Source organism: Paroedura picta, chromosome 2, assembly GCF_049243985.1.
Source record: "Paroedura picta isolate Pp20150507F chromosome 2, Ppicta_v3.0, whole genome shotgun sequence".
Lineage (NCBI taxonomy): Eukaryota > Metazoa > Chordata > Lepidosauria > Squamata > Gekkonidae > Paroedura > Paroedura picta.
In genome coordinates this window covers 108088887-108114591 of record NC_135370.1, presented here as the reverse complement: position 1 = coordinate 108114591, position 25705 = coordinate 108088887, and the positions used below count along the sequence as shown (strand labels likewise).

The following is a 25705-nucleotide window of genomic DNA, read 5'->3' as shown; positions in this document are numbered from 1 at the left end:
CCCCAAAGAGAAAAGAAAGGACGGGGGGGGGGGAAGTAAATAAGAAAAATGGCAGAGAAGACAGAAAGGAAAAATGATAGGACACAGGGAATGTGTTTATGTTTGTTTTCCATTTCTTTTCTGTCTTCATTTCCTTAGGACACAATTGCACATTAAACATCATATGCCAGCTGCACAAAAATGTAATTCATGGTGCACACATTTTCTGTTTTTGCATAGCTTGAGAGAAACTATACATAATAAAATCTTTTCCTTGTTCAGAATGCAGCTCCACCAGCTATAATGCCCATAATATATTCTACTGTGTACTAGGAATAGCTGGTATAGTTAACACCTGATTGTGGAAGTCATACAATTCATATGACTATTTGAGGATGAGGCAGTCATTAGAAAATACTACTCTCACTTCTCAACTCCTGCACGTCCATGCTTGTTTATCTAATGACATGCATGTTCCACCATAGGCTGAATTCAGCTGGATTCAGCAGTGGCCCAACACTAACACATATTTAATACAGCTTTTAGTGGAATGCTGAATACTGGAATCAACTTGTGGCAGAGCATGTTCAAAAGGGGTTTGTTATGTGGCCAACACAGAAGTCCCCTTAAATTGCTCCATCCTAGTGTGGCTTCTTTTAACTGGCAATCAGGTTGTCAGTATACAACCTGAATTAGTTTTGTGAAATCTTACTTGAAATTATGCATCTAGACCCAACAAGACAGTTCTATACTTTGCTCCATCCAGGTCAATGTTACTAGTACTCACCTGAACAGTCATTGGTTGAAGATTTAGTCCTGGGGATCAGCATTTTTGATCTTGGTTAGCATCATCAAGATACCACTTAATGAACCTGCAGAGAATCGCAAAGGTTTATCCACTGATTTTCCCCTCACCTGCTGTTTCTTATTCTAATCTTAGGTGGGCATGTTATCCGCTTTGCCGCATTTAGTGATGACTATTATTGTGCCCATTGGTGGGCAAATTGCAGACTTTCTAAGAAGCAAACAAATTCTTTCAACCACTACTGTCAGAAAGATAATGAACTGTGGAGGTAAGCCTTTATTCATACTTTATTCACACTTTATTCATACTATGGCCTGAGGGTGAACATTTTATCCTACCCCAATAATTCCATCAGCAACTTCCAAAGCAGTCATTCCCCAACAGCTGTATTTGGATGGACATATGGAATGGGAGATGGTGGAACAGAAGATAATTCAATTTGAATATGTCAATCAAGGCCTAAGCAGGGACCAGAGTGTGCAATTTAACAGCTGAGAACAATACTCTGCTTGTGCCTTGAGTTCTCCATCTAAAATCCTTTTTTAGTCAACCTCTTTTTAAGATTCCATGCCTAAACATTTCACCAAGGAGTTTTCCTAGCTTGCAGCTAACAGTATATGAGTAAACAGAAAGAAATTTTCAAGCTGGCGATGGCAGAAAGCTTTATTCAGAATGAGTTCCTAGGTATAAAACCTTGTTTTTGTATCTTACTTCCTCAGTAAAATTATTTCTGAATTTTTTCCAGGGATACAAAGCCTTCAACACACTATCTAATTCTTATATTTTATATACCTTGTTGTTGTTGTTGTTATGTGCGAAGTCGTGTCCGACCCATCGCGACCCCATGGACAATGATCCTCCAGGCCTTCCTGTCCTCTACCATTCCCCGGAGTCCATTTAAGTTTGCACCTACTGCTTCAGTGACTCCATCCATCCACCTCATTCTCTGTCGTCCCCTTCTTCTTTTGCCCTCGATCTCTCCCAGCATTAGGCTCTTCTCCAGGGAGTCCTTCCTTCTCATGAGGTGGCCAAAATATTTGAGTTTCATCTTCAGGATCTGGCCTTCTAAAGAGCAGTCAGGGCTGATCTCCTCTAGGACTGACTGGTTTGTTCGCCTTGCAGTCCAAGGGACTCGCAAGAGTCTTCTCCAGCACCAGAGTTCAAAAGCCTCAATTCTTTGACGTTCGGCCTTCCTTATGGTCCAACTTTCGCAGCCATACATTGCAACTGGGAAGACCATAGCCTTGACTAAACGCACTTTTGTTGGCAGGGTGATGTCTCTGCTTTTTAGGATGCTATCTAGATTTGCCATAGCTTTCCTCCCCAGGAGCAAGCGTCTTTTAATTTCTTTGCTGCAGTCCCCATCTGCAGTGATCTTGGAGCCCAGGAAAATAAAATCTGTCACTATCTCCATTTCTTCCCCTTCTATTTGCCAGGAATTGAGAGGGCCGGATGCCATGATCTTTGTTTTCTTGATGTTGAGTTTCAAGCCAACTTTGGCACTCTCCTCCTTCACCCGCATCAACAGGCTCTTTAGTTCCTCTTCACTTTCTGCCATTAGAGTGGTATCATCTGCATATCTGAGGTTGTTGATATTTCTCCCTGCAATCTTGATCCCAATTTGTGACTCCTCTAAACCCGCATTTCTCATGATGTGCTCTGCATACAAGTTAAATAGGCAAGGCGACAGTATACAGCCTTGCCGAACTCCTTTCTCAATTTTGAACCAGTCAGTGATTCCATGTTCAGTTCTCACTGTTGCTTCTTGACCTGCATATAAATTTCTCAAGAGACAAATAAGATGCTCTGGTATTCCCATCTCTTTAAGAACTTGCCACAATTTGTTGTGCTCCACACAATCAAAGGCTTTAGCATAGTCAATGAAGCAGAAGTAGACGTTCTTCTGGTACTCCCTAGCTTTCTCCATGATCCAGCGTATGTTGGCAATTTGATCTCTAGTTCCTCTGCCTCTTCGAAATCCTGCCTGTACTTCTGGAAGTTCTCGGTCCACATATTGCTGGAGCCTAGCTTGTAGGATTTTGAGCATAACTTTGCTAGCATGAGAAATTAGTGCGATGGTGCGGTAGTTTGAACATTCTTTGGCATTGCCCTTCTTTGGGATTGGAATGTAAACTGACCTTTTCCAATCCTGTGGCCATTGTTGAGTTTTCCAAATTTGCTGGCATATTGAGTGTAGCACTTTTACTGCATCGTCCTTTAAGATTTTGAATAGTTCAACTGGAATGCTGTCACCACCACTAGCTTTATTATTGCTCAGACTTCCTAAGGCCCATTTGACTTCACATTCCAGGATGTCTGGCTCCAGGTCAGTAACTACCCCACTGTGGTTATCAGGGATGTTAAGCTCGCTCTTGTATAGTTGTTCTGTATAATTTTGCCACCTTTGTTTAATCTCTTCTGCTTCTGTGAGGTCCCTACCATTTTGGTCCCTTATCATACCCAACTTTGCATGAAACGTTCTCTTCATATCTCCAATTTTCTTGAAAAGATCTCTGGTCCTCCCCATTCTATTGTTTTCTTCTATTTGTTTGCACTGTTCATTTAAGAAGGCATTCTTATCTCTTCTAGCTTTTCTCTGGAATTCTGCATTCAATTGGGTGTATCTTTCTCTTTCTCCCTTGCCTTTCACTTCCCTTCTCTCCTTAGCTATTTGTAAAGCTTCCTCAGACAGCCATTTTGATTTCTTGCATTTCTTTTTCTTTGGGATGGTTTTAGTTGCTACCTCTTGTACAATGTTGCGAACCTCCGTCCATAGTTCTTCAGGCACTCTGTCTATCAGATCTAATTCCTTAAATCTATTTGTCACCTCCACTGTGTATTCGTCAGGGATATGATTTAGTTCATACCTGAGTGGCCTAGTGCTTTTCCCTACTTTCTTCAATTTAAGCCTAAATTTTGCAACAAGAAGCTCATGATCTGAACCACAATCAGCTCCTGGTCTTGTTTTTATTGACTGGATAGAACTTTTCCATCTTTGGCTGCAGAGCACATAGTCAATCTGATTTCTGTGTTGACCGTCTGGTGATGTCCATGTGTAGAGTCGTCTCTTGGGTTGCTGGAAAAGAGTGTTTGCTATGACCATTGTATTCTCTTGACAAAATTCTACCAGCCTGTGCCCTGCTTCATTTTGTACTCCAAGGCCAAACTTGCCTGTTATCCCGGTTATCTTTTGGCTTCCTACTTTAGCATTCCAATCCCCCATGATGATAAGCACATCATTTTTGGGCGTTGCTTCTAGAAGGTGTTGTAGGGCTTCATAGAACTGATCAACTTCATCCTCTTCAGCAGCAGTGGTTGGGGCGTAGACCTGGATCACTGTGATGTTGAATGGTTTGCCTTGGATTCGAACTGAGATCATTCTGTCATTTTGGGGATTGTATCCCAAGACTGCTTTTCCTACTCTCTTATTGATTATGAATGCTACTCCATTTCTTCTGCGAGATTCTTGTCCACAGTAGTATACCTGATGGTCATCTGAATTAAATTCACCCATTCCTGTCCATTTTAGTTCACTGATTCCTAAAATGTCGATGTTCAGTCTTCTCATTTCTTGTTTAACCACGTCCAGCTTGCCTTGATTCATGGATCTGACGTTCCAGGTTCCTATGGAATAAAAATCTTTACAGCATCGGACTGTCTTTTCGCCACCAGTTACTTCCACAACTGAGCGTCCTTTCGGCTTTGGCCCAGCCGCTTCATTCATTCTGGCGCTACTCGTACTAGCCGTCTGCTCATCCCCAGTAGCATATTGGACACCTTCCGACCTGAGGGGCTCATCTTCCAGCGTCATATCGTTATGCCTATTGGAACTGTCCATAGAGTTTTCATGGCAAAGATACTGGAGTGGTTTGCCATTGCCTTCTCCAGTGGATCACCTTTTGTCAGAGCTCTCAGCTATGACCTGTCCGTCTTGGGTGGCCCTGCACGGCATAGCTCATAGCTTCACTGAACTACGCAAGCCCCCTTGCCACAACAAGGCAGCGATCCTTGAAGGGGGTTATATACCTTATACTTTATAATTTAAGCCGTATAATTTGGGTCTATTAGTATCAAAGGTCCATAAAGCTAACTATCTTATAAAGCATGCTAATCTAAAAGATGCAACTGGATTCTTCTTAACTTTATTTTATTTGTGCACTTCAAACACACACGTTGTACTGGGATATAAAACTCCCAGATCAGTAGCATTTAAATGGAGCCCCAAAGTAACATGAAATGTTTTGCTTAATTATTCTGATATTTATTTTTGTATATGGCATGCATAGTGAGGATTCTCTGGCAGCCAGGCAAAGGACATTCTGAGGTGGTTTGCCATTGCCCATCTCCATGGCATGACTTTTAGTGTTCTTTGGAGGAACTTCATTCAAATCCTTGGAAGTATCCCATCCAAATACTAGCCTGTTCAGCTGTTTTTAGCCTTCATTATTTCTTTGTGTGTTGGGATTGATGTTCTGTCCCTAAAGGGTCAAATACTAGAATAACACAGATTTTAAAACTAAATGAAAGGATGACGAGAGAGCTGACTTAATGTTACCCTAATTCATTTTATCCCATGGTACATGTACTGAAGATAGTGCATGGCATATTGCAGTTTATTTCCATAGCAGTGCTATAAAATGGATACCAAGAAATGCAAGAGATGATGTTGTGCATTTCTATGAAAAGGAGGAGGAATTCAATATAATAATGTGGGCTGGTCATGGGTAGGATTCATCATAAGGTGTTTCATTTACATATATAATGACAGATGAAGTAGAAAGAGATGTAAAATTGTTTTTGTTTTCCCATTTTACTACAATTTTAACACCTCTGCTTCGAATGTACCATACTGCTTTCTCATTGTGAAATTAATTATTCCTTAAAAAATAAAAAAACCTTTGCAGTGTGGTTAGGTCTTGGTGTTTACTATTTTCTAATCCCCCTCCCTCCAGTAGTATGGCCAAGTGGCTGAGTAGTGGAAGTATTGAAGCAGTCTTGCCCTCCTAACTCACATAAGATTCCTCTTAAGCTTCTATAGCATAAGCTATGGATAGGAGTGCTTTCAAACCTCAAGTGCATTTGCTAGGAATTTTGTTCCTCAAAAGAACTGGTCATTGTACTGTCTGTGCAAATGGGTCCCTTCTAACAGTTCTCCTGTAAAAGTGTTAGGGCAGGTGTAGTACGCCCCCTTCCTGGTCAGTCCTGATAAATTCAGAAGCCATGAGAGAACACTGGCAGTGGTTCCACACCACTAAGGCGTCACCAGAATGGCCCTAGTAAGCATCCCCTGTTACCAGTCCCTGAGATCTTTGCTAAAATTTGTCCCATATTGAGTCCTGAAATATGCCAACTGAAAAATGACCCTTAATGATTGTTAATTGATTGGATCCCGATGTGGAACTAGTTAATCTACTCATCCAATATTTTAACAGATTGTGAAGGTGACTAGCATTAGTTCTTTCTTCTTTTTTAATTTGTCAAGGTTTTGGAATGGAAGCAACTCTTCTCTTGGTGGTTGGCTACTCTCACAGTAAAGGTGTGGCCATTTCATTCTTAGTGCTAGCTGTGGGTTTCAGTGGTTTCGCCATATCTGGTAAGTGATCATTTTTACAGATTATGTCTATTCCATCACAGTAAAAAATAATTGTGATTGTAGGTAATCAAACAATGTCAGAGTTTTTTATGAATATGGAAAGAATATCAATAATCCGCAACAGTATTCTAAATTTAATCAGCACAGTACTTTTTTCTGGCCAATTAATACAAGTTTTATGTTGCAGGATTCAATGTTAACCATTTAGATATTGCTCCAAGATATGCTAGTATCTTAATGGGGATTTCAAATGGAGTTGGAACACTGTCTGGAATGGTGTGTCCTATAATTGTTGGAGCAATGACAAAGAATAAGGTGAGTTTAATTAATAATACAATATCTGAAATGTTTTGCACAGAGATTGATTAAAAGTTCGGCAATGAATGAACCTTCTCTTGAGATTACATTTTTATTCCATTATATTAGCATATAATACATAGTTGCCAGATCAAAAAGCAAATTGTATTGACATCTTTATCACAAAATGGTGGTATCCTATTTTATTATAAAAAGTAAGACTATTCTTAAAAGTAAGACTACTGTTATCTACTGTTTAGATTTTTCCTGGGCTGGCCTGGTTCCGGAAATTGTTCCACCCATACCCAACTATCCATCAGCTCCCTTATGCTCATTCAGTGGGCCTGTGTGGGAATAGTTATTAATCGCCATCATTATGACTGAGTCATTTTTATGAGGTTTTAATGAGGAATTTTAATGTATTGATTTATAGTGAATTATTGTGAACCGCCACAAGCCGGTCTCCGAGAGTGGCGGTCATTCTAATCTAATAATCTAATCTAATCTAATCTAATCTAATCTAATCCAATCCAATCCAATCTAATCCAATCCAATCCAATCCAATCCAATCCAATCTATCAATTGTTGTTGTTGTTGTTGTTGTTGTTGTTACCTTTCATTCCCAGAATTCTGTTTCTCCAGATTTTACTATCTCTTTGTGTTGTTATTTTTTTATTCAAAAGATAACAGTAGCAGGTATACTAGTTATTAGAATTCTAAGCTCACATTTATATTGTTAAAGGAGAATTTGTGTAAGGCTGAAGCCTAAATACTGACATTGTGTTAACATAAACAAGCCCCAGGATTAGTTAAAGAATGTTTTAGGAGGGGTTTAACAACAACACTGGTTTCTACCCAGACACTATCACAACACTGTTGTGCTATGAGAAGAGCTTGTGTGGCATTTGGGAGGAAAATGGCAATGTACCATTGGGGCCATATGGGGTGAGAAAAGGTGATTTAACCCTTCAATCTTTGATAAATTAAACCTGTGGACTTCTTGTGCTACTAATATTGTTTTAAAAGAAAAGACATGATTTTTTTTAAAGGACACATGTTTTCCCCCTTTAAACCAATAACAACAATGGGATGCAAAACCAAGTAAGGCATGGAGGGTTAAGTCACCTCTTTCCTTCAACCATAATTGCAGGAACACCCAATGGATCAACAGTGATCCATGAACTTTATTATGTAAATTTTGGTCTTTGTGAAGGATGTTATAGAATGTAAAAGGGCTCAAGTCCACTTCTTTTCCATAGCAGCAAGAAAAGTTAAGTGAAAATAAAAAATTAAAAATTAGAACATATTCTCAATATGCAGCAAGTCCCTGATTCTATCACTGGCAAGCCCCAGTTAAAAGGATCTACTTCTACGGATACCACAGAAGCAATACTTTTGTCTACTTCAACCAATGGTAGGGCCCAGTATAGGGCAACTTAATACATCAATATGCTCAGGAATTGTAAGAGGAGTCTGTTTCACATGGAAAATATGGAAATCTGTTGTAACTGCTGCAACAACTAAATCCAGTCCATAGGTTCTATGCTGAAAAGCCATAGTTTCCATAAAGAACAGTTTTTCTTTCAAAGGCTCTCCCCACTGTAGACAGCCCTTCTGAAATGGCACTCTTCTTTCTCACAGACACGCGAGGAGTGGCAGTACGTCTTCCTTATTGCTGCTTTGGTCCATTATGGAGGAGTCATATTTTATGGTGTATTTGCATCTGGAGAAAAACAGCCATGGGCAGATCCAGAACAGACGAGTGAAGAAAAATGCGGTTTCATACATGAAGATGAACTTGATGAAGAAACAGGGGACATCACTCAGAATTATGTAAATTATGGTACCACTAAATCTTATGGTGCTACGACCCAGGTCAATGGTGGCTGGCCTAATGGCTGGGAGAAGAGAGAAGAATTTGTACAAGAAGAAGTACAAGACTCATATAGTTATAAGGAAGGAGAAGATTATTCATAACAGACCTATATTGGATATATTTTGTAGTGTTTGTGATTTATTCATTGTGATTGTTTGCACACGCAGAACAACACACACACACACAAATGTGGTATAGACATGTAAACACATATCAAACAGAAGGTCTTACTGTAAAACGTTAAAAAAAGAATCCATTAAGTGCAATCTGTATGAGTTTGTGACATCTCATCGCCTTCATTTGGATGTATCCATTCGATAGAGTTTTAGGGGTTTACTGGTCAAAAACGCTAGAGGAAACTTGGTTCTTTCAGTATATATGGGCTAAAAGCTCATAACTAAGGATTAAAGCACAACTACCAACCAAGTTGGGACATCAACTCTTCTGTTTAGAAAGCCAAAATGACTTGATTGTTTGAAAATAAATAAATGCACTTACATATTTGTTACACTGTATTGAAAGAGATCGAAAAAAAGATTGTGTGAAGTTAGCCACATGTTTACTTGGTACAATGTAGGAAATGTATGGTTGTTCTAAGAAAAGATTTCTCATAGAAAGTTTCTGTTTTAGATTATCATAAAGCCCCAATCTAGCTCTCATTCAAGAGAGCTGAATTGAGCCTTTACAAAACAAATGAAGGTATAGGATATATTTATTGTATGCTGCAGGCTACTCTATGATAAAGAAGCAAATTGGTTGTTTAGGCACAAATATTTTATTTTTATTCTTTACAGGCTTGTATGGTTGTTGCATGTATCATGTTCTTCCTTACATGTACCAACCAGTATGAAGTCATACTAAGTCTGAACTTCCATGCAGAATGTTAAAGCAAACAAACAAACCTTAAGCAAGACAGAGATATCTTTAGTATGTTTATTGTCTCCAGCAAAGGACTAGCCATAAATCTCCTTTGGCCCAAACAAAATCCAAAGAAAATGGAAGTGCAGAGAAGTAGCCCTAGAACAAAAATGGATGTATGTCTTTTGGCACCTATATTGAGGTAAATGCAAGAAATGGGGAAGAAATTAGCTATTTGTTAAATCCTGGATAATTTTTCATATTTTCAGATGCCGTGCCACAATTATATAAATAAAGTCATAGTTTATTGAAGAGGCTGTATAATTATAAAAATAGTGCTATTTTAAAGTTTTCTGATGTTAAAACAAAGTTGTATTTCTCTTTCAAATAAATAGAATTATAAAGGACATGGATGATGAGCAACAATCCTCATGGTGAGCCAAAAGTGGCATCTAGTGGGTTGGGCTTTTACAGGGCTCAAGTGCAATTCAGATCCATCAAGATCAATGGAAAGTTTGCCATTGGCTTCGGGGTCTATGGGCTGCTGCTCTTTGCCTTGAAATTCCTTGCAGTTGCAGGATTTGGGTTGCCAACTTCAGTTTAGGGAATTTCTGGAGATCTGGAGACGGTGCTTGAAGAGGGCAGAGTTTGAAAAAAAAAGGGCTCTCCAAGGGGCAGTGATGCTGTATAGTATGTCCTCTGAAACTAACACATCCTCCAGACAAACTGATCTCTCTAGTATGGGGGTTGATTTGCAATTCCAGGAGAAGTCCAGGCCCTATCTTGAGGTTGGTAACACTAGCAGCAACTTCAATGTGAATCATGAACCGGTGCACAAACAGGCTTCTCAGTTTTCTTCAAGAAAAGGGACGACACAGACTGTGCATCCCTTTGCATGTGCAGACCTGCCTACTGAAGTGAGCAAGGAAGCCTGTAAAAGTAGGCACTCTGTACTCATGCCAATGAGCAGGGAGCTCTGGATCGAGGCCTTGTGTTTTTTAAGTTTCGTTCAAAAAGAATTGTAATGTTAGTGTACCAAGCAATAAGTGCAATGCACAGTAAAGTGCACACTCTTTTAAACTCTTTGTTACTGTCACTATTAAGCTTGTCGCAGATCCTTGAGACAGTTGGGGTGATAAAAAAGCAAAAACAAACAGACCAGACCAATCAACAGTGAACTTCAACGGAATACCAGACCACTTAATGCTCTAACAAGTATCCATTTCCCAACTTCAATGAAGCAACTATCATTGTATGTTCAGAAGCCATTCTGGGTTTTTTGATCTGCTCCTTGTATTGTGCTAGTATTTTAAGGCCCTGCTACTGCAATATACAACTTGAGGATTGTTTTTCTTTTCTTCTTTAAAAAAAAAATTAAACGAGAATAAGTGAAATGAACCATACTTTGAAGAAAAATCAATGATCTATTTTGCTTTGTGCCTCAAAGTGATGTAAAACGTGATCATAGCTTTTGCTGTGAAAAGATGTGGACTGTGTCACTTTTGTTGCTGCAAAAAAGTGTTAATAAATGCTCTATTTATCCTTTTATATATAATGAATGCATGTTTGTGATTCCTGCTTGCTTAGTTTGTACAGAATGACTCTTTCTCTTTTCGCAGTCTCAAGAGACAGTCCAGAGCAGGGGTAGTCAAACTGTGGCCCTCCAGATGTCCATGGACTACAATTCCCATGAGCCCCTGCCAGCGGATGCTGGCAGGGGCTCATGGGAATTGTAGTCCATGGACATCTGGAGGGCCGCAGTTTGACTACCCCTGGTCCAGAGAGTCATCGTTTGCCACTTTAGTCTTACAGCTCTTTAGTCTTAGAGCTGCAGAACACTTAATGTTTCTGATTGTAGGCAAGTCCTAGATACAGACAACGGGTCACAGAAGCAAAATCTTCTGTCCCCATGGATCTCTTAAAGCAGTCCTTACCTGGGAGCCATCATGCCTAATGCAGCCTGCTAGGTAGTCTACTAAGTAAGGTTGCTCCCACTGGCAACTTCCCAACCCCTACTTGGTATAGTGGTTAAGAGTGGCAGCTTCTAATCTGGTGAGCTGGGTTTGATTCCCTACTCCTCCACATGCAACCAGTTGGGTGACCTTGGGCTCCTCACAGCACTAATAGAACTGTTCTGACTGAGCAGTAATATCAGGGCTCTCTCAGCCTTACCTACCTCACAGGGTGTCTGTTGTGGGGAGAGGAAAGGGAAGGTGATTGTAAGATGCTTTGAGAGTCCTGGCAGAAAAAACAGCATATAAAAGCCAACTCCTTCAACTGCCACCAGCTAGGCCAGTGAGGGGGGAGGGAATGAAAACAATGCCTTAATGCCATTCTAGGTACAATCATAGAGTTTCTGCTGAATCCTACATTGGTATGATGTCCCCTTTGGGTTCAGCCCAGAAATGATATTGTGCTGTCCATGTGACAGAGCATTGCCATGTCCCAGCTCTCCCCACCCAAGTTTCCCTCCAGGTGGCAGATGGTAACCAAGAGTTGCTCAACTATTTCAGTGTTAACTAATTCCAGACATGATTTTTTTTTTATCCTTCCCCTAACATGTAACTGTTCCTTTAATGGAAGCACAATCTAAGTTGGAAGCAAGCTTAGTCCAACTTTGTTCAATGGTATGGAAGGTTACTAGTTGAACCCATTATGTTATAAGTAGCTAGGCTACATTGGGCTTGCTAGGTCAGAGGGCATTTGGCATGTCAAAGCTTTTCAGAACTTCATGAAAAGAGATATTAAATATATATATTTATTTCATTTAAAGTCTGTCATTCTCATTGAGGAAAACAGATTACATTTAAAAAACAGCAAGACAACAAAAATTCAAAAATAATGCAACGAAACTGCCTGATTTTTTCATAGAACTTGAACCTGACAATGCAAATTATTCTGCCCCTGTGCCCTGTATTGCCATGATGCACAAGTGCACCTGGAGGGACACCACCTTCCTCCTTCTCATGAGCTTCTCTGGGACACTCCCATAAACCTCTGAATGGGATCCAGACTCTTCTGTCAAAGTGGAAACATCCCTGCTTCCCAAGTAGAGAGTATGTGTCACAGCCAGGAGAGGGCCAGGTACCAAACTCAACCCTCATGCCTAAGACATATTTCTGTGAGGGAGAGTGGGATTGTGACTGATGAGAATGTTTTCCTTGAAAAGGACATTCCCTTTCTGTTTCTTTCTACTGGCAAACTTTAAGTAAATTCTCCGCTTAGGGCTTTATTGTGTTTGTCCCACCAGTTCCTTACTGTTATAGGCAAAAGCAACACCAGCCTAAGGGCTTAAAGTGTTCTCCTCACAACCAATACGATGCATTTCTACCTCAGTGAACTACCACACACAAGAGGAGTTGCAATGTTTAACAAATAAGTAAATAAAATGTATTCAACTCTATGGGGACAAAATAAATGAGCCAGGGATAGATTAAGGGTATAGCTAGGTACCTATTCAAACACATTTGTTAGTTTGTTTATTACATTTAGATATTGCCTTCCCCTGAGGCTCAAGGCAGTTCACATGAAACGTAGAGGAACAGGAATAGTACAGAAAAAGTCAGTAACCATAAATAACAATAGAACAGTAATAATTTACTATTATCTAGAGAGAGATGTATGAGCCTCTTGTGGCGCAGAGTGGTAAGGCAGCGATATGCTGTCTGGAGCTGTCTGCCCATGAGGTTGGGAGTTCAATCCCAGCAGCCGGCTCAAGGTTGACTCAGCCTTCCATCCTTCCGAGGTCGGTAAAATGAGTACCCAGCTTGCTGGGGGGTAAACGGTAATGACTGGGGAAGGCACTGGCAAACCACCCCGTATTGAGTCTGCCATGAAAACGCTAGAGGGCGTCACCCCAAGGGTCAGACATGACTCAGTGCTTGCACAGGGGATACCTTTACCTTTAGAGAGAGATGTTGCCTAGTTGTACAGTGTTTTTAGTTGACTCAGTAAAGATTATATCACTCTTTTAGAATCGACGTAACAGTGGTTTCTTTGCCCTGTCACACACAGGAGGTTCATATACTTTTTATCTCACGAGTGAACTAACTTTGGGGAAGGAGCAGTTTACTCAGCTCCCTTTTCTCTCAGGCTCCACAAATATAACAGAATCTGTAGGAAATACTTCAAATAATTCCCATTCTGACTTTAGGTTTAGTTATTTCCTGACTGAAACCCCCTTAAAGCCCGCACCTGTGAGAAGTTTTCTACCGTCAAAAGAACTTTCTAGTCTTCCCTGAATCCTTCACTGGTACTCTCAGTACTAAAGAAACCTATCCCCAGAAGAGAATTCCTATTCTTAGTTAGGTTTGAGATCATCTCCCAAGGTCATCCCTTAGCCATTCCCTCTGTTCTTTCATCAAGACTACACTGTGGGAGTACATTTGCCCTCACACTTTGAATTCAGTCAACAAACATAGACTTCACTGTCAGTACAGCTCAGTTGTTTCACCAGGACCTTTTCCACATGGGGAATTAGGGCGGGGCTGGCATTCATCTGATTGTGTGGCTAGCCCCCACTTTCACATGATATTGATGCTGGCCTGGGCCTGTCCCAATTCTGTCCCAATCCAGGCCCTCCATTGCCCCACAGCAAGGGAATGCAGATGTCTCCATTCCCTTGGTGGATGAGGTGAAGGAGGTAGAGTTGGTGGATGAGGTGAAGGAGGTGGGGACCCTAGGGGGAAGTGACCATGTCCTCATAGAATTCCTTTTGAGATGGGGGGGGGCAAGGAAGCTTGTAGCCAGACGCGGATGTTGGATTTTCATAGGGCAAACTTTAATAAACTCAGAGACATGATGAGTATCATACCATGGACAAGAATGCTGGAAGGGAAGGGAGCACGTGAAGGGTGGGCACTACTCAAACAAGAACTATTGCATGCTCGATCCATGACTATCCCAGAAAGACGAAAACACTGCAGGAGCTCTAAGAAGGCTATTTGGATGAATAAAGAACTTCGAGATGAACTAAGAAAGAAAAGGGAAATGTTCAGGAAATGGAGGGAAGGACAGAGCTCTAAAGAAGAGTACCTACAGGTTACTAGGCACTGTAACCTACAGGTTACAGGTTACTAGACATCAGAAAGTCCAAAGCTGAGAGTGAGCTAAGATTGGCCAGGGAAGCCCATTGTAACAAGAAAAGATTTTTCAGTTATGTGAGGAGCAAACGTAAAGTAAAGGAGGCAATAGGCCCACAGTTGGGTGCGGATGGACAAACTCTAATGGAGGATGCAGAGAAAGCAGAAAAGCTCAGTGCCTATTTTACATCTGTTTTGTCCAACAGGTCAAAGGGTTTAGGCACATCTAGAGATAGCAGTAGCCAAGGGATAGTGTCTGGGTGGCAGGTTGACATGGACAGAGAGGTTGTCAAGAGGCATTTAGCCGCACTGGATGAGTTCAAATCCCTTGGGCCGGATGAAATGCACCCGAGAGTACTCAAAGAACTTTCCAGAGAACTTGCACAGCCCTTGTCCATCATCTTCGGAACCTCTTTAAGGACTGGAGATGTCCCGGAGGACTGGAAGAGAGCAAACGTTATTCTGATCTTCAAAAAAGGGAGGAAGGATGACCCAGGAAACTACAGACCAGTGAGTCCGACCTCTGTTGTGGGGAAGATAATGGAGCAGATATCAAAGGGAGCGATCTGCAAACATCTGGAGGACAATTTGGTGATCCAAGGAAGTCAGCATGGATTTGTCTCCAACAGGTCCTGCCAGACCAACCTGGTTTCCTTTTTTGACCAAGTAACAGGTTTGCTGGTTCATGAAAATTCAGTTGATGTTGTTTACTTGGATTTTAGTAAAGCTTTTGATAAGGTCCCTATGATGTTCTGATGGATAAATTGAAAGACTGCAATCTGGATGTTCAGATAGTTAGGTAGATGGGGAATTGGTTAGAGAACCACACTCAAAGAGTGGTTGTCAATGGTGTTTCATCAGACTGGAGGAAGGTGAATAGCAGGGTACCTCAGGACTCGATGCTCGGCCCGGTACTTTTTATTAATATTTATTAATGATCTAGATGAGGGGGTGGAGGGACTACTCATCAAGTTTGCAGATGACACAAAATTGGGAGGACTGGCAAATACTCCAGACAGAGTTCAGTGAGATCTGAACACAATGGAAAAATGGGCATATGAGAACAAGATGCAATTTAATAAATATAAGTGTAAAGTTCTGCATCTGGGCCAGAAAAATGAAAAGCATGCCTACTGGATGGGGGATACACTTCTAGGTAACACTGTGTTTGAACGAAACCTTGGGGTACTTGTGGATTGTAAGCTAAACATGAGCAGGCAGTGTGATGCAGCGTTAAAAAACGCAAATGCCATTTTGGGCTGTATCAACAGGGGCATCACATCAAAATCACAAGATGTCATAGTCCCATTGTATACGGCACTGGTCAGACCACACCTGGAGTACTGTGTGCAGTTCCGGAGGCCTCACTTCAAGAAGGATGTAGATAAAATTGAAAGAGTACAGAGGAGAGCGACGAGGATGATCTGGGGCCAAGGGACCAAGCCCTATGAAGACTTGAGAATGTTCAGCCTGGAGAAAAGGAGGTTGAGAGGGGACATGATAGCCCTCTTTAAGTATTTGAAAGGTTGTCACTTGAAGGAGGGCAGGATGCTGTTTCCGTTGGCTGCAGAGGAGAGGACACACAGTAATGGGTTTAAACTACGAGTACAACGAGATTGGCTAGATATCAGGAAAACGTTTTTCACAGAGTAGTTCAGCAGTGGAATAGGCTGCCTAATGTGGTGGTGAGCTCCCCCTCACTGGCAGTCTTCAAGCAAAGGTTGGATACACACTTTTCTTGGATGCTTTAGGATGCTTAGGGCTGATCCTGCATTGAGCAGGGGGTTGGACTAGATGGCCTGTATGGCCCCTTCCAACTCTATGATACTATGATTCTGTGATTCTATGATTTTCTGCCCTGGGCACCAATGGGGCCTATGCTGGGGCAGGCTCATGTGGCAATGACGACCGGCTTCTCCACCGGAAGGGACACAAAATGCCCTAGGTGCCTCCGCAGTACTCTGCGGTCCTGCCAAGCCGCATTCTTTGTTGTTTAGGAACATGGTATTGCTATCACGTTCCTAAACAGAACCCCCTCCCTTCCCCTCGCAGCAGAAACTTTCTGTCCTGGCAGCCTCTTATGGAGGCAGAAATCAAAGGTGGAGGGGTGCAACCACTGAAATCTCTCCTGCATGGGGGCACAGGAAGTGGCAAACCGCCCTGTCACGAGCACCTGGTGGCAACCTGGCACAGCGCCACCAGTGCAGGAAAGTTGAAACTTTCATAGCCCAAAAACTGCATGTGCTTTGAAATATTTTATGCAGCCTTGAAAGCATTTTGCCCAATATATATTATTGAACAGTATTTCTTTGTCACATGGAACTAATCTTCAGATCAAACTTTGGAAATGTTTTCTTTTTATCCATCTTTCTTTTAAACATTTACTCTATTCCTGTAGGCCTTTTCCCTGCACTCAGCTGTGGCTTTGTCTTCAACATCTTTTGCTTCTTTTCTGTTCTTCTCTTTCTGGCATTTCTCAGCCTGTTCTACATGGCACAACAGAACATACACTTTTTAATGAATAATAAGAAAAATGAGTCCATTCTCTTCCTCCAAGACCATTTTTGCACAGCACCTCACAATTGGAGACATACAATAATAGATTTTTATGAGCACTGCAAGAAGAACTAACCGCCCCCCCCCCCCACACACACACACACGCACATTTCTCTGTTATCTGGGTCACATACCAAATTCTTGTGATGACTCATTTCTGCAGAACTGGACTGTAAAGTGACTGCAAAGGTCCCCTCACAATGAATGAGATATTCTTTTTAAAATCCACATATAGAAACAGAAGCCTGATAGGGGTAGGAGCGGGGGGGGCACTTTTAAATGGTTCCTGAAAGAACAAAGACAAGAAAAAACAGCGTGGGTTTTAAATACAATTTTCATTTTAAAAAAACTCTAGGTCTGGAATGGTTTATGAATGCAGGAGTTCCCCATGAATTTTGGCTTTATGAGACTTTATTATCCTCATCACTGTAACATTGAACTGTGCTGCTTTCATTATTTAGTTGGTGGCAAACCTACCAATTCAATGTGCAAATGACACCATTGAATAGTATTGCAGTTGAGGTGTTCTTGGGAGACAGATCTGCAGTAGCTCTTTTGCAACATTCATCCCTTGGTGAACCATGTATATGTCTTTATTAAATATTTGTACACTATTTTCCTCCCCAATGGGGACACAGTGTAGATTACTACGTTGTTCTCCTTTCCTTCATTTGATTTTCACAACAACAGCTCTATGAAAAAAAGTACCTGTCCAGAGGTCACCCATATGTGGGATGGGAACAGACTGAAGTTCTTCATGACATTAAGATAATGTACATCACTTGGGAAATCCTATTAAACTTCCAAGATAAGGACAGGCCATTCTTGATGTGGAACACATCTTCTGGCTCATCTGCTAGGACGGAAATGGGAATGGGTGTGATGTTTGTTGTCCCGCCCCAGGGAGTGAGCCAGAAGAGGAAAGAAGGCAGCCAGTGGCCACACCTGTGCTGGTAGAGGCCGAAGCAGCGGCTGCAGACAGGCAGGGGGGCAGATGTAGGAGGAGGCCACAGCCTCTCTGGTTGAGGCCAAGGCAGCAGCCATACCCCCAGACACCAAGGCAGCGGCCATGACCTCATCATCAGATGCTGAGACAGCAATGTTAGAGGTGGAGGCTGCAGTGGCAGAGACTGCAGCAGCAGAGGCCTGAAGCTGGCAGCTTCAGGGCAACCTAGCTAGCCCTTCCCCCGGATGCTTAGGGCATTCACTTACCTTGCCACAGGGCCTTGCAACTGCCTTCTACAGTATGCACTCTGCATAAGGCAGCCCTCTGCCACCACCAGCACAGCCTCCTCCATCGCTGGCATGGGGTCCTCCACCCTAGCTGTTCCTGGCTAGTCCTCCTGCCAGCTTTAGGACTCTACCTACACTGCTACACCCTCCACCATGCCAGAACTGCCCAATGTTGAGGCAGCCACGGTGGCAGCAGAGGACTCCATGCCGGCGATGGAGGAGACAACTGTGGTGGTGAAGGAGGGCTGCCCTATGCAGGTTGTGCAAGTAGCAGGCAGCTGCAAGGCTCCCTAGCCAGGTAAGTGAATGCCCTGAGTGACCCAGGTGGTGGGGCAGCAGTTGAGAATGGCCCGCTTCTTCCCTCCACTCACCGCTCCACCTATTCATCACCTGCTCCTGGTGCCACAGCCACCAGTGAGGGCCAGATTGTCACAGATTGTCCCCCCCTTCAGAGAGCAACACAGGGGAGCCTGAGGGCATCATCTGTGACAATCTGATTCTTGGAAATTTGTTTCTACAGCCAGTTGGCTATACAATCCAAAACAGAGTTATATCCCTTAGGACCCTGCAGGTCTATAGGCTTACAAGGGTTAAACTCTGCTTAAGACTTCATGGCAAAGTGTGAATTTAACCTGAAGAAGAATTGGTTTTTATACACCTCTTCACTACATGAAGGAGTCTCAAAGTGGCTTACAATCTCCTTCCCTTCCTTTCCCCACAACAGTCACCTTGTTGTATGTGCTAGGTACAGACTTTGTTGTTATACATTGTTTTATCTCTGGATCATAAGTCAATACTGCATGTATCTCCATGATCACATTGTCAGTGTACTAGTTCAGGGGTAGTCAACCTGTGGTCCTCCAGATATTCATGGACTACAATTCCCATGAGCCCCTGCCAGCTTTTGCCAGCTTTTGCTAGCTGGGGCTCATGGGAATTGCAGTCCATGAACATCTGGAGGACCACAGGTTGACTACCCCTGTACTAGTTGATATGAAAGACCTCTGCCTGAAACTCTGGAGAGCTGCTGACAGTCTGAGTAGATATTGCTGCCTCGGATGGGCCGGTGGCCTGACTCAGGATAAGGCAGCATCATGAGTTCATGTGCTGAATCTCCACTGAGCCATGCAACTCATTAGCTGACCTTTGATCAATCAACCTCCTTTAGCCTGTCCTACCTCACAAGCCTGCTTTGAGTGTAAAAGGGTAAAGGACACAATCTGAGGTAAAGGCAGGGTAAAAACACAATACTATTTGTTGGTTTGTTCATTAAAACATTTCTTAGAAGATTTCCTACTTTATAGGAGCTCAAATGTAAATAATAATGTAATAAATATAACCCCTAATTAAAACCAGTAATTTGATAGGCAAATGCAGTCAGGAATAAAACTGTTTTCAGTTGTTTCCTCCTCAAGACTGAGAATGAGGGCACCAGATGTGCCTCTCTGGGAAGGTAGTTCCATAATCGTGGAGCTTCCACTGCCAAGGACATCTCTCTCACACACACCAGACAAAGTTCCGTGGCTGATGGGACAGTCAAGAGGAACTGTCCCTGTGATCTTAGTTCTTGAGCAGGAATGTGTAAGAGATGATGGTCCTTGAGATACTCCCGTCCCAAGCCACGTGCAGCTTTAAAAGATGATTCAAGACCTTGTTCAGGAACACATCAGCAGCCACAGTAATTGTGGACGTACTGAAAGCATATGTCCCCAATTGCTGGCCCCTGCTACCCGAAAACCATGTCAGGAGACATGTCTTAAATGGGGAATGGCTAGCGAGAGGTCAGATAACTTATGATGATGTTATCCGTTCAGTCGTGTCTGACCCTCGGCGATTCTATAGGAAAGTCTTTGCCACGTGTCTCTGTCAATGACTGCTTCTTTTAGTTGGTTCATGGTCATTCCTGTATCGGCTTTGATCATGCCGAGCCAGCAGATCCTTTGGTGACCACGTTTCCTTTTGCCGTTGACTATGCTGAACATTGATCGTGCCGATCATTTCTTCAATGAGTTTGATTGCATGATGTGTCCAAAGTAAGTGAGTTTTAGCCATAATATCTTGCCTTTTAATGACATAGTTGGTTTGTTCCTCCCTAAAACTATCTTGTTGGTAACTTTGGCTGTCCATGGTACTCACAGCATTTGTCTCCAACACCATAATCCTGTCTTCCATCTTCAGTGTTCAGTTTTCGCATCCATAGCTTGTTATGGGGAAGACAATGGCATTGACTAGCCGGCACTTTGTATTAAGGTTGACATCCTTATCTTTCCATATTTAGTTCATGCTTAACATTGCGTTCCGGCCCAGTGTTATTTGCCGTTTGATTTTACAGTTGCATCACCACTTTGAGTGATCATATAGCCAGGAAAAATGAAATCATCTATACATTCAATGTTCTCATTGTCAATCGTGACTTTAGTGCTACTGCTAGTAGTTGTCATGATCTTGGTCTTTTTGATATTTAGGTATAGTCCCATCTTTTCACTTTCTTCTTTTAGTCTCTTTATCAGGGTCTTCAGATCACACTCCGATCCAGCAAGGAGTGTTGTATCATCTGCATAGCAGAAATTATTGATGTTACGACCTCCAATTTTGACTCCGATCGTAGATTCTTCCAGATTAAGCTTCCGCATAATTACCTCTGCATATAATTTAAAAAGAAAAGGTGATAAAATACACCCTTGTCTCACTCTTTGGCTGACCTTGAACCAATCAGTGTCTCCATATATTGTTCGTATTGTGGCTTCCTGGTTGGTGTACAGTGAACTGACGAGGTGGGCTAAGTGGGACGACACTCCCAATTCATGTAAGGCTTCCCATAGCTTCTTGTGATCAATACAGTCAAACACTTTAGAATAGTCAATAAAGCACAGATAGATGGCCTTTTGATATTCATGTGTTTTTTTCAAGATTGCAACGCAGATTTGCAATGTGGTCTCAGTTCTATGCAAAATATATGATATGCCATTAAGCAAAAAAAGGCAATTTTTCAAGAATCCAATGCAAATTTGCAATGTGGTCTTGGGTGCCACAACCATATCGAAAACCAGCCTGGACATCCGGTAGCTGAGCATCAATGGTTGATTTGAGACCATTCTGAATGATCTTCAATAAAATTTTACTCACATGGGAGATCAGGGCTATAGTTCAATAGTTTGAGCAGATGCAAGCATTACATTTCTTTAGTAATGGGATAAAAACAGACCTTTTCCAGTCTATTGGCCATGTGCCAGCTTCCCAGACTTTTTGGTATAATGCTGTGATTGCTGCTGGTGGAACACATCTGAGTAGTTCCACTGGAATGTTATCTATGCCAGGAGCCTTATTATTTGGGAGCTGTTTCAGGGCCCAGATCACTTCTTCCAGTATATGCGGTTCCAATTTGTGTCGGGTGTTTTTGGCTGGTGACTGAGGCACCTTGGCAACACGCCCTGTCTTTTTTGCCAAGAAAATTCTATGGAAAGTACGTCAGATAGCGTAGGATCAAATTGCCTATGTTTTACGAGGCATTTTCCCCCTTAAGAACTCACATCGGACAACAGATAGTAAATTAAATAATAAGTAGTCTTTATTTAGCAGAACGCAAACCAAAATAGACATGGACTAACATAAAACAGGTACACTAACATGCTAACAGGTGGTGAAATAAAGCATGGAAAGGAATAGTCTGCGGAAGCAGTTCAATAAAAGAGATAATCACCAATCATGAAGCAGCAGAGGCAGAGTCAAAGCGAGACAGAGACCAGTGGTGTGAAGAGCAATTTGGACGGATCCGGGATTCGAGAGTGAGAATTGAGTTTACCAAGGCATTGATCCTTATACCCTGTTGGAGGTATAACTCCTGTGACTGCATGTATACAAGGTGGCCTGGCTTGGGATCCAAACAAAAGGTAGATGGGTCTTGATGGGTTTAGGTGACGGGTATTAATGGCTCCAAAGAAAACAAACCATCAGGGTACAACCAGAATCTTCCAGACTAGCTGTCTTGATGGGGGAGGTTTCCTTCTGGCAGTGGCTTAGAATGAGTCAGAGGTGTGAGACAAAGAGCATAGGCCAGGAAACCCTTAGGCAAAATAGACTCTATCAGCCACTTGATCAGCAATACAATGGAGTGTGTGCGCTCGCACGCACATGGCAAATCTAGAGCACTTCATACTTGCTGTAGTTGTCATGTCAGACCAGTGGCTTCTGTTGAGCTGAAGTATAAAAAGGAGCCTGGCCGGGCCTGTATCCTGGTTCCCAACAATGCAGGGTGTCTGGCTTTGCATATGCCTAGAATGATGGTGAATACCATGAGTAAGTGGGCACTGTGTGCCAGTCCAGTCTGCAGACAAAACTGGATGCTGTTGCAGAGGTTCTTTTGTCTCCTGTTTCATCTGTACAACAACCCTGTGCAGTGGGCCTCAAGTCTTTCAATTCAACAACAACCTGTGTGGGAGGCCTTAAATGTTTCTTCTCCACCACAACCCTGTCCAAAGTAGCCCTTTCTGCCTGAGGAGCTGATCTTTATACTCTGCAGATGAGCTGTGATTCCAGGAGCTCTCCAGGCCCCACCTGGAGGTTGGCTACCCCTGGGTTGGAAATATTCCTGGAGGTTTAGAGGTTGGAATTCAAAATCATACAATGCCTCAGAGTCCAGCCCTCAAAGGAGCCATTTTTGCCTGCAGAGCTGATCATTATACTCTAGATACTAAGGTAAGGGCTTGCAGGCTGCAGTTGGCAGTGAGTGGTACAGGTGTGTCTCTCCTGGGCTATGGGCTATGGTGAGCCCTTACCAGCAACTGTTTGTATTTTGGGGCACAGACAGACCAGCATCGGCTCTGTGAGTCTGGAAAGTACAGGAAGACCTAAAGAAAGAATATTTACAGCCTGAAACTGTACATAGTAAATGGCTGGAGAAACATGGGAACTGAAGTAACTTTTTTCAACCTTGGCATGGCAAATAAAAAAAAAACACTATAAAAACCTTAGTAAGATCAAGACTGCTGTGCACAGAGAGACTTCCTCTTAGGGTTGCCACCTTCCATGTGAGGACTCTTTACCCCACCTCCCTCACAGGGAGTCTGCTATGGGGAGAGGAAGGGAAGACAATTGGAAACTGCTTTGAGACACCTGAGGCCTGCTGGGTCATTGCAGCCCATTCCCAGTTCTCTCAGACCCCTCACAGCCCCACATCCCTCACAGGTTTTCTCTTGTGGGGAGACAAAGGGAAAAGGTGTTTGTAAACTGGTTTGAGACTCCTTTGGTTAGTAAACAACAGGGTACAAAAATACAGTTCTTCTTCTAAGGAACAACCATGAAAGAAGCATGTGGGCACATAACATTTTATCAACAGTGAAAAAATGGAGACAGAAGGAGCGGGGTGGACACCTGTGTACTGTGACTACCCCATGTGTATTAGGGCAGGGGACATTTCGGTGTCTGTGGCCTAATTTACACAAGAAGGGAAATGATGCAGAACTGGGAGGAATTGGTTGCCATGTAATCTCCCCCTAAGAAGAGTATCCAGTCTGATTTTCCCTTCACATATCTGAAGACATGGCTCTGGAAAGCTCATCTGTAACCACTATGCCACAATTCCCAAAGGTCAGTCCTCTCCCACATTCAACGAACATTCTATGCCACAGGTTCTTGACACCCATCTCTCCACACCCATACCCTCATTTGCCACCATGCCACCACAACCTCCCACACAACACACACATTCAACCCCATGCCCTTACAGACTGGACAACTCCTCCTCTTCCTCTTCCCACCGCCAAGCTCTAGAGCCCGTTGTATTCCTGGATACGGGCTTTGCCCCTAATCCTACATAATACCCCAACCAGTAGCCTAGCGGCAGCATCCTTCTGTAGCCACAGACTATGAACATCCTTCAAAGGTACACTCAAGTTGTAACTAAGGTATGGCTCACTGTGGCTAGATTAGACTGAACTGAATGAGAATTACCATAGGAAGGCACTCTGAACTGCAGCAGCTACTTGCATTTCTAAGGTGACTCCTAAATCAAACAGTGCTCCCAAGCTGTGAACTTGACTTTTCAAGGGGAGTCTAGCCCTATCCAAGAAAGAGAAAGTTTGAAGTCCCTGGTCTGACTTTCTCCTAACCCAGAGCACCTCTGTTATGTCATGATGAGGTCAAAGACTACAGCAGATCTCTCCATTTATATATTTAAATCTTAGCAATCAGTCTGCAGCCAAACTGTGGCCAAAGTGGACTGATTAGGAAAAGGCAGACAATGAGAATAACCAAGCCTAAAATCTTTGCTTACTTTTTCAGAGAGAGATTTAGAGAAATAAACACCTTTGCTTTGGTTCTTTGGAGATTTCTGACAACTGCTATCACTAAATCACATTTCTTACCAGTGAACCCAGAAGCCAAAAACACAATGATGAACATAGATTTTTCTGTTGTTTTTGCAGAAGAGAAATGATTTTCAATTATTTGTGGTCAAGAGCTGTACTGCAGTAAATTCCAAGGGGGAAATCTTTTCATGGGAAAAAAACGTAATGGTTAAATATCAGTCACAAAAGAATATCTGTGTATTAGAATTCTCTTTCACTGGAAAATAAAGAATGGGAACAAATGCTGAATGCAGAAGAAATGTCACAACTGAAAGCTGCAGTATTTGAAAGATCACATCAAAGTTTGAAGCTACTGTCTCAGAGAGATAAAAAAGGGTTTTGTTCTTTTCTTGGTTAGCATCGACTAGCTGAGAATCTTTCTCTTGCTCTCACAAACACTGCCCATTTTAACTGCTTAATAACAGGGATTTTATAGCAAAGTTTTGTTTCTTTCATATTAGGATAGAAAACAGTAATTAACATCATATATTACGACTGCATCAACATACTGGCCATTATAGCATGAGTACAGGAGGGATATACAGCTCAATAAAAATTGCTATAATTCAGATGCGAATATCAGGGAACTGAAACATAGCTGGGTTCTTTGTTTCTTCTACCAAATACTGGTTTGGTATTTAGACACCCCCCCCCCCCTTGAATTTCAATATTATTCAGCACTCCATTATTTCCTATGAGGAACCTTTCTGAATGACTGGAGGGACAGGAAGATCCCTGAAGGTGCCCCCAGGCATCCTTCATTGCTTGCTGGAAATAAGTGGGTGAGAAATCCATGCTTTCTTCAGGGCAAAGGATAGCAAGAGATGCAAAAGCAAGCAAGCCAAACTCTGGCTAAAAACCACTCAAAGGAGACATAATCAAGAAGCCCAAGGAACCAAAACAGAACCACAGGGCAATCTGGCAAGCCTAACAAAATGTCAAAGCCAAGGATCCAAGCCAAACCAATCAAACAAGTAGGGGTGTGGTAAATCAAATTACAAGACTGCCTATTGAGAACAACTAGAGCTGCTGGAATGCCCATTGTACATAATGGGAGCCAGAAATGTCAGTTGAAAGCATGGG

General features: G+C 42.4%; 1 protein-coding gene across 2 annotated transcripts in view; it reads left to right on the top strand.

Annotated features, from left to right (window-relative positions):
* The window catches only part of SLC17A6 (solute carrier family 17 member 6), a 54621-nt gene extending 43658 nt beyond the window's left edge, over nucleotides 1-10963 (top strand). For both annotated transcript variants that reach the window (XM_077322014.1, XM_077322011.1), the window contains 4 exons: nucleotides 920-1052; nucleotides 6267-6377; nucleotides 6565-6692; nucleotides 8316-10963. In XM_077322014.1, the coding sequence (XP_077178129.1) occupies nucleotides 920-1052; nucleotides 6267-6377; nucleotides 6565-6692; nucleotides 8316-8651 (708 nt within the window). In that variant the 3' untranslated portion in view covers nucleotides 8652-10963. The remainder of the gene's footprint in view (nucleotides 1-919; nucleotides 1053-6266; nucleotides 6378-6564; nucleotides 6693-8315) is intronic.
* Nucleotides 10964-25705: the final 14742 nt, after the last annotated feature.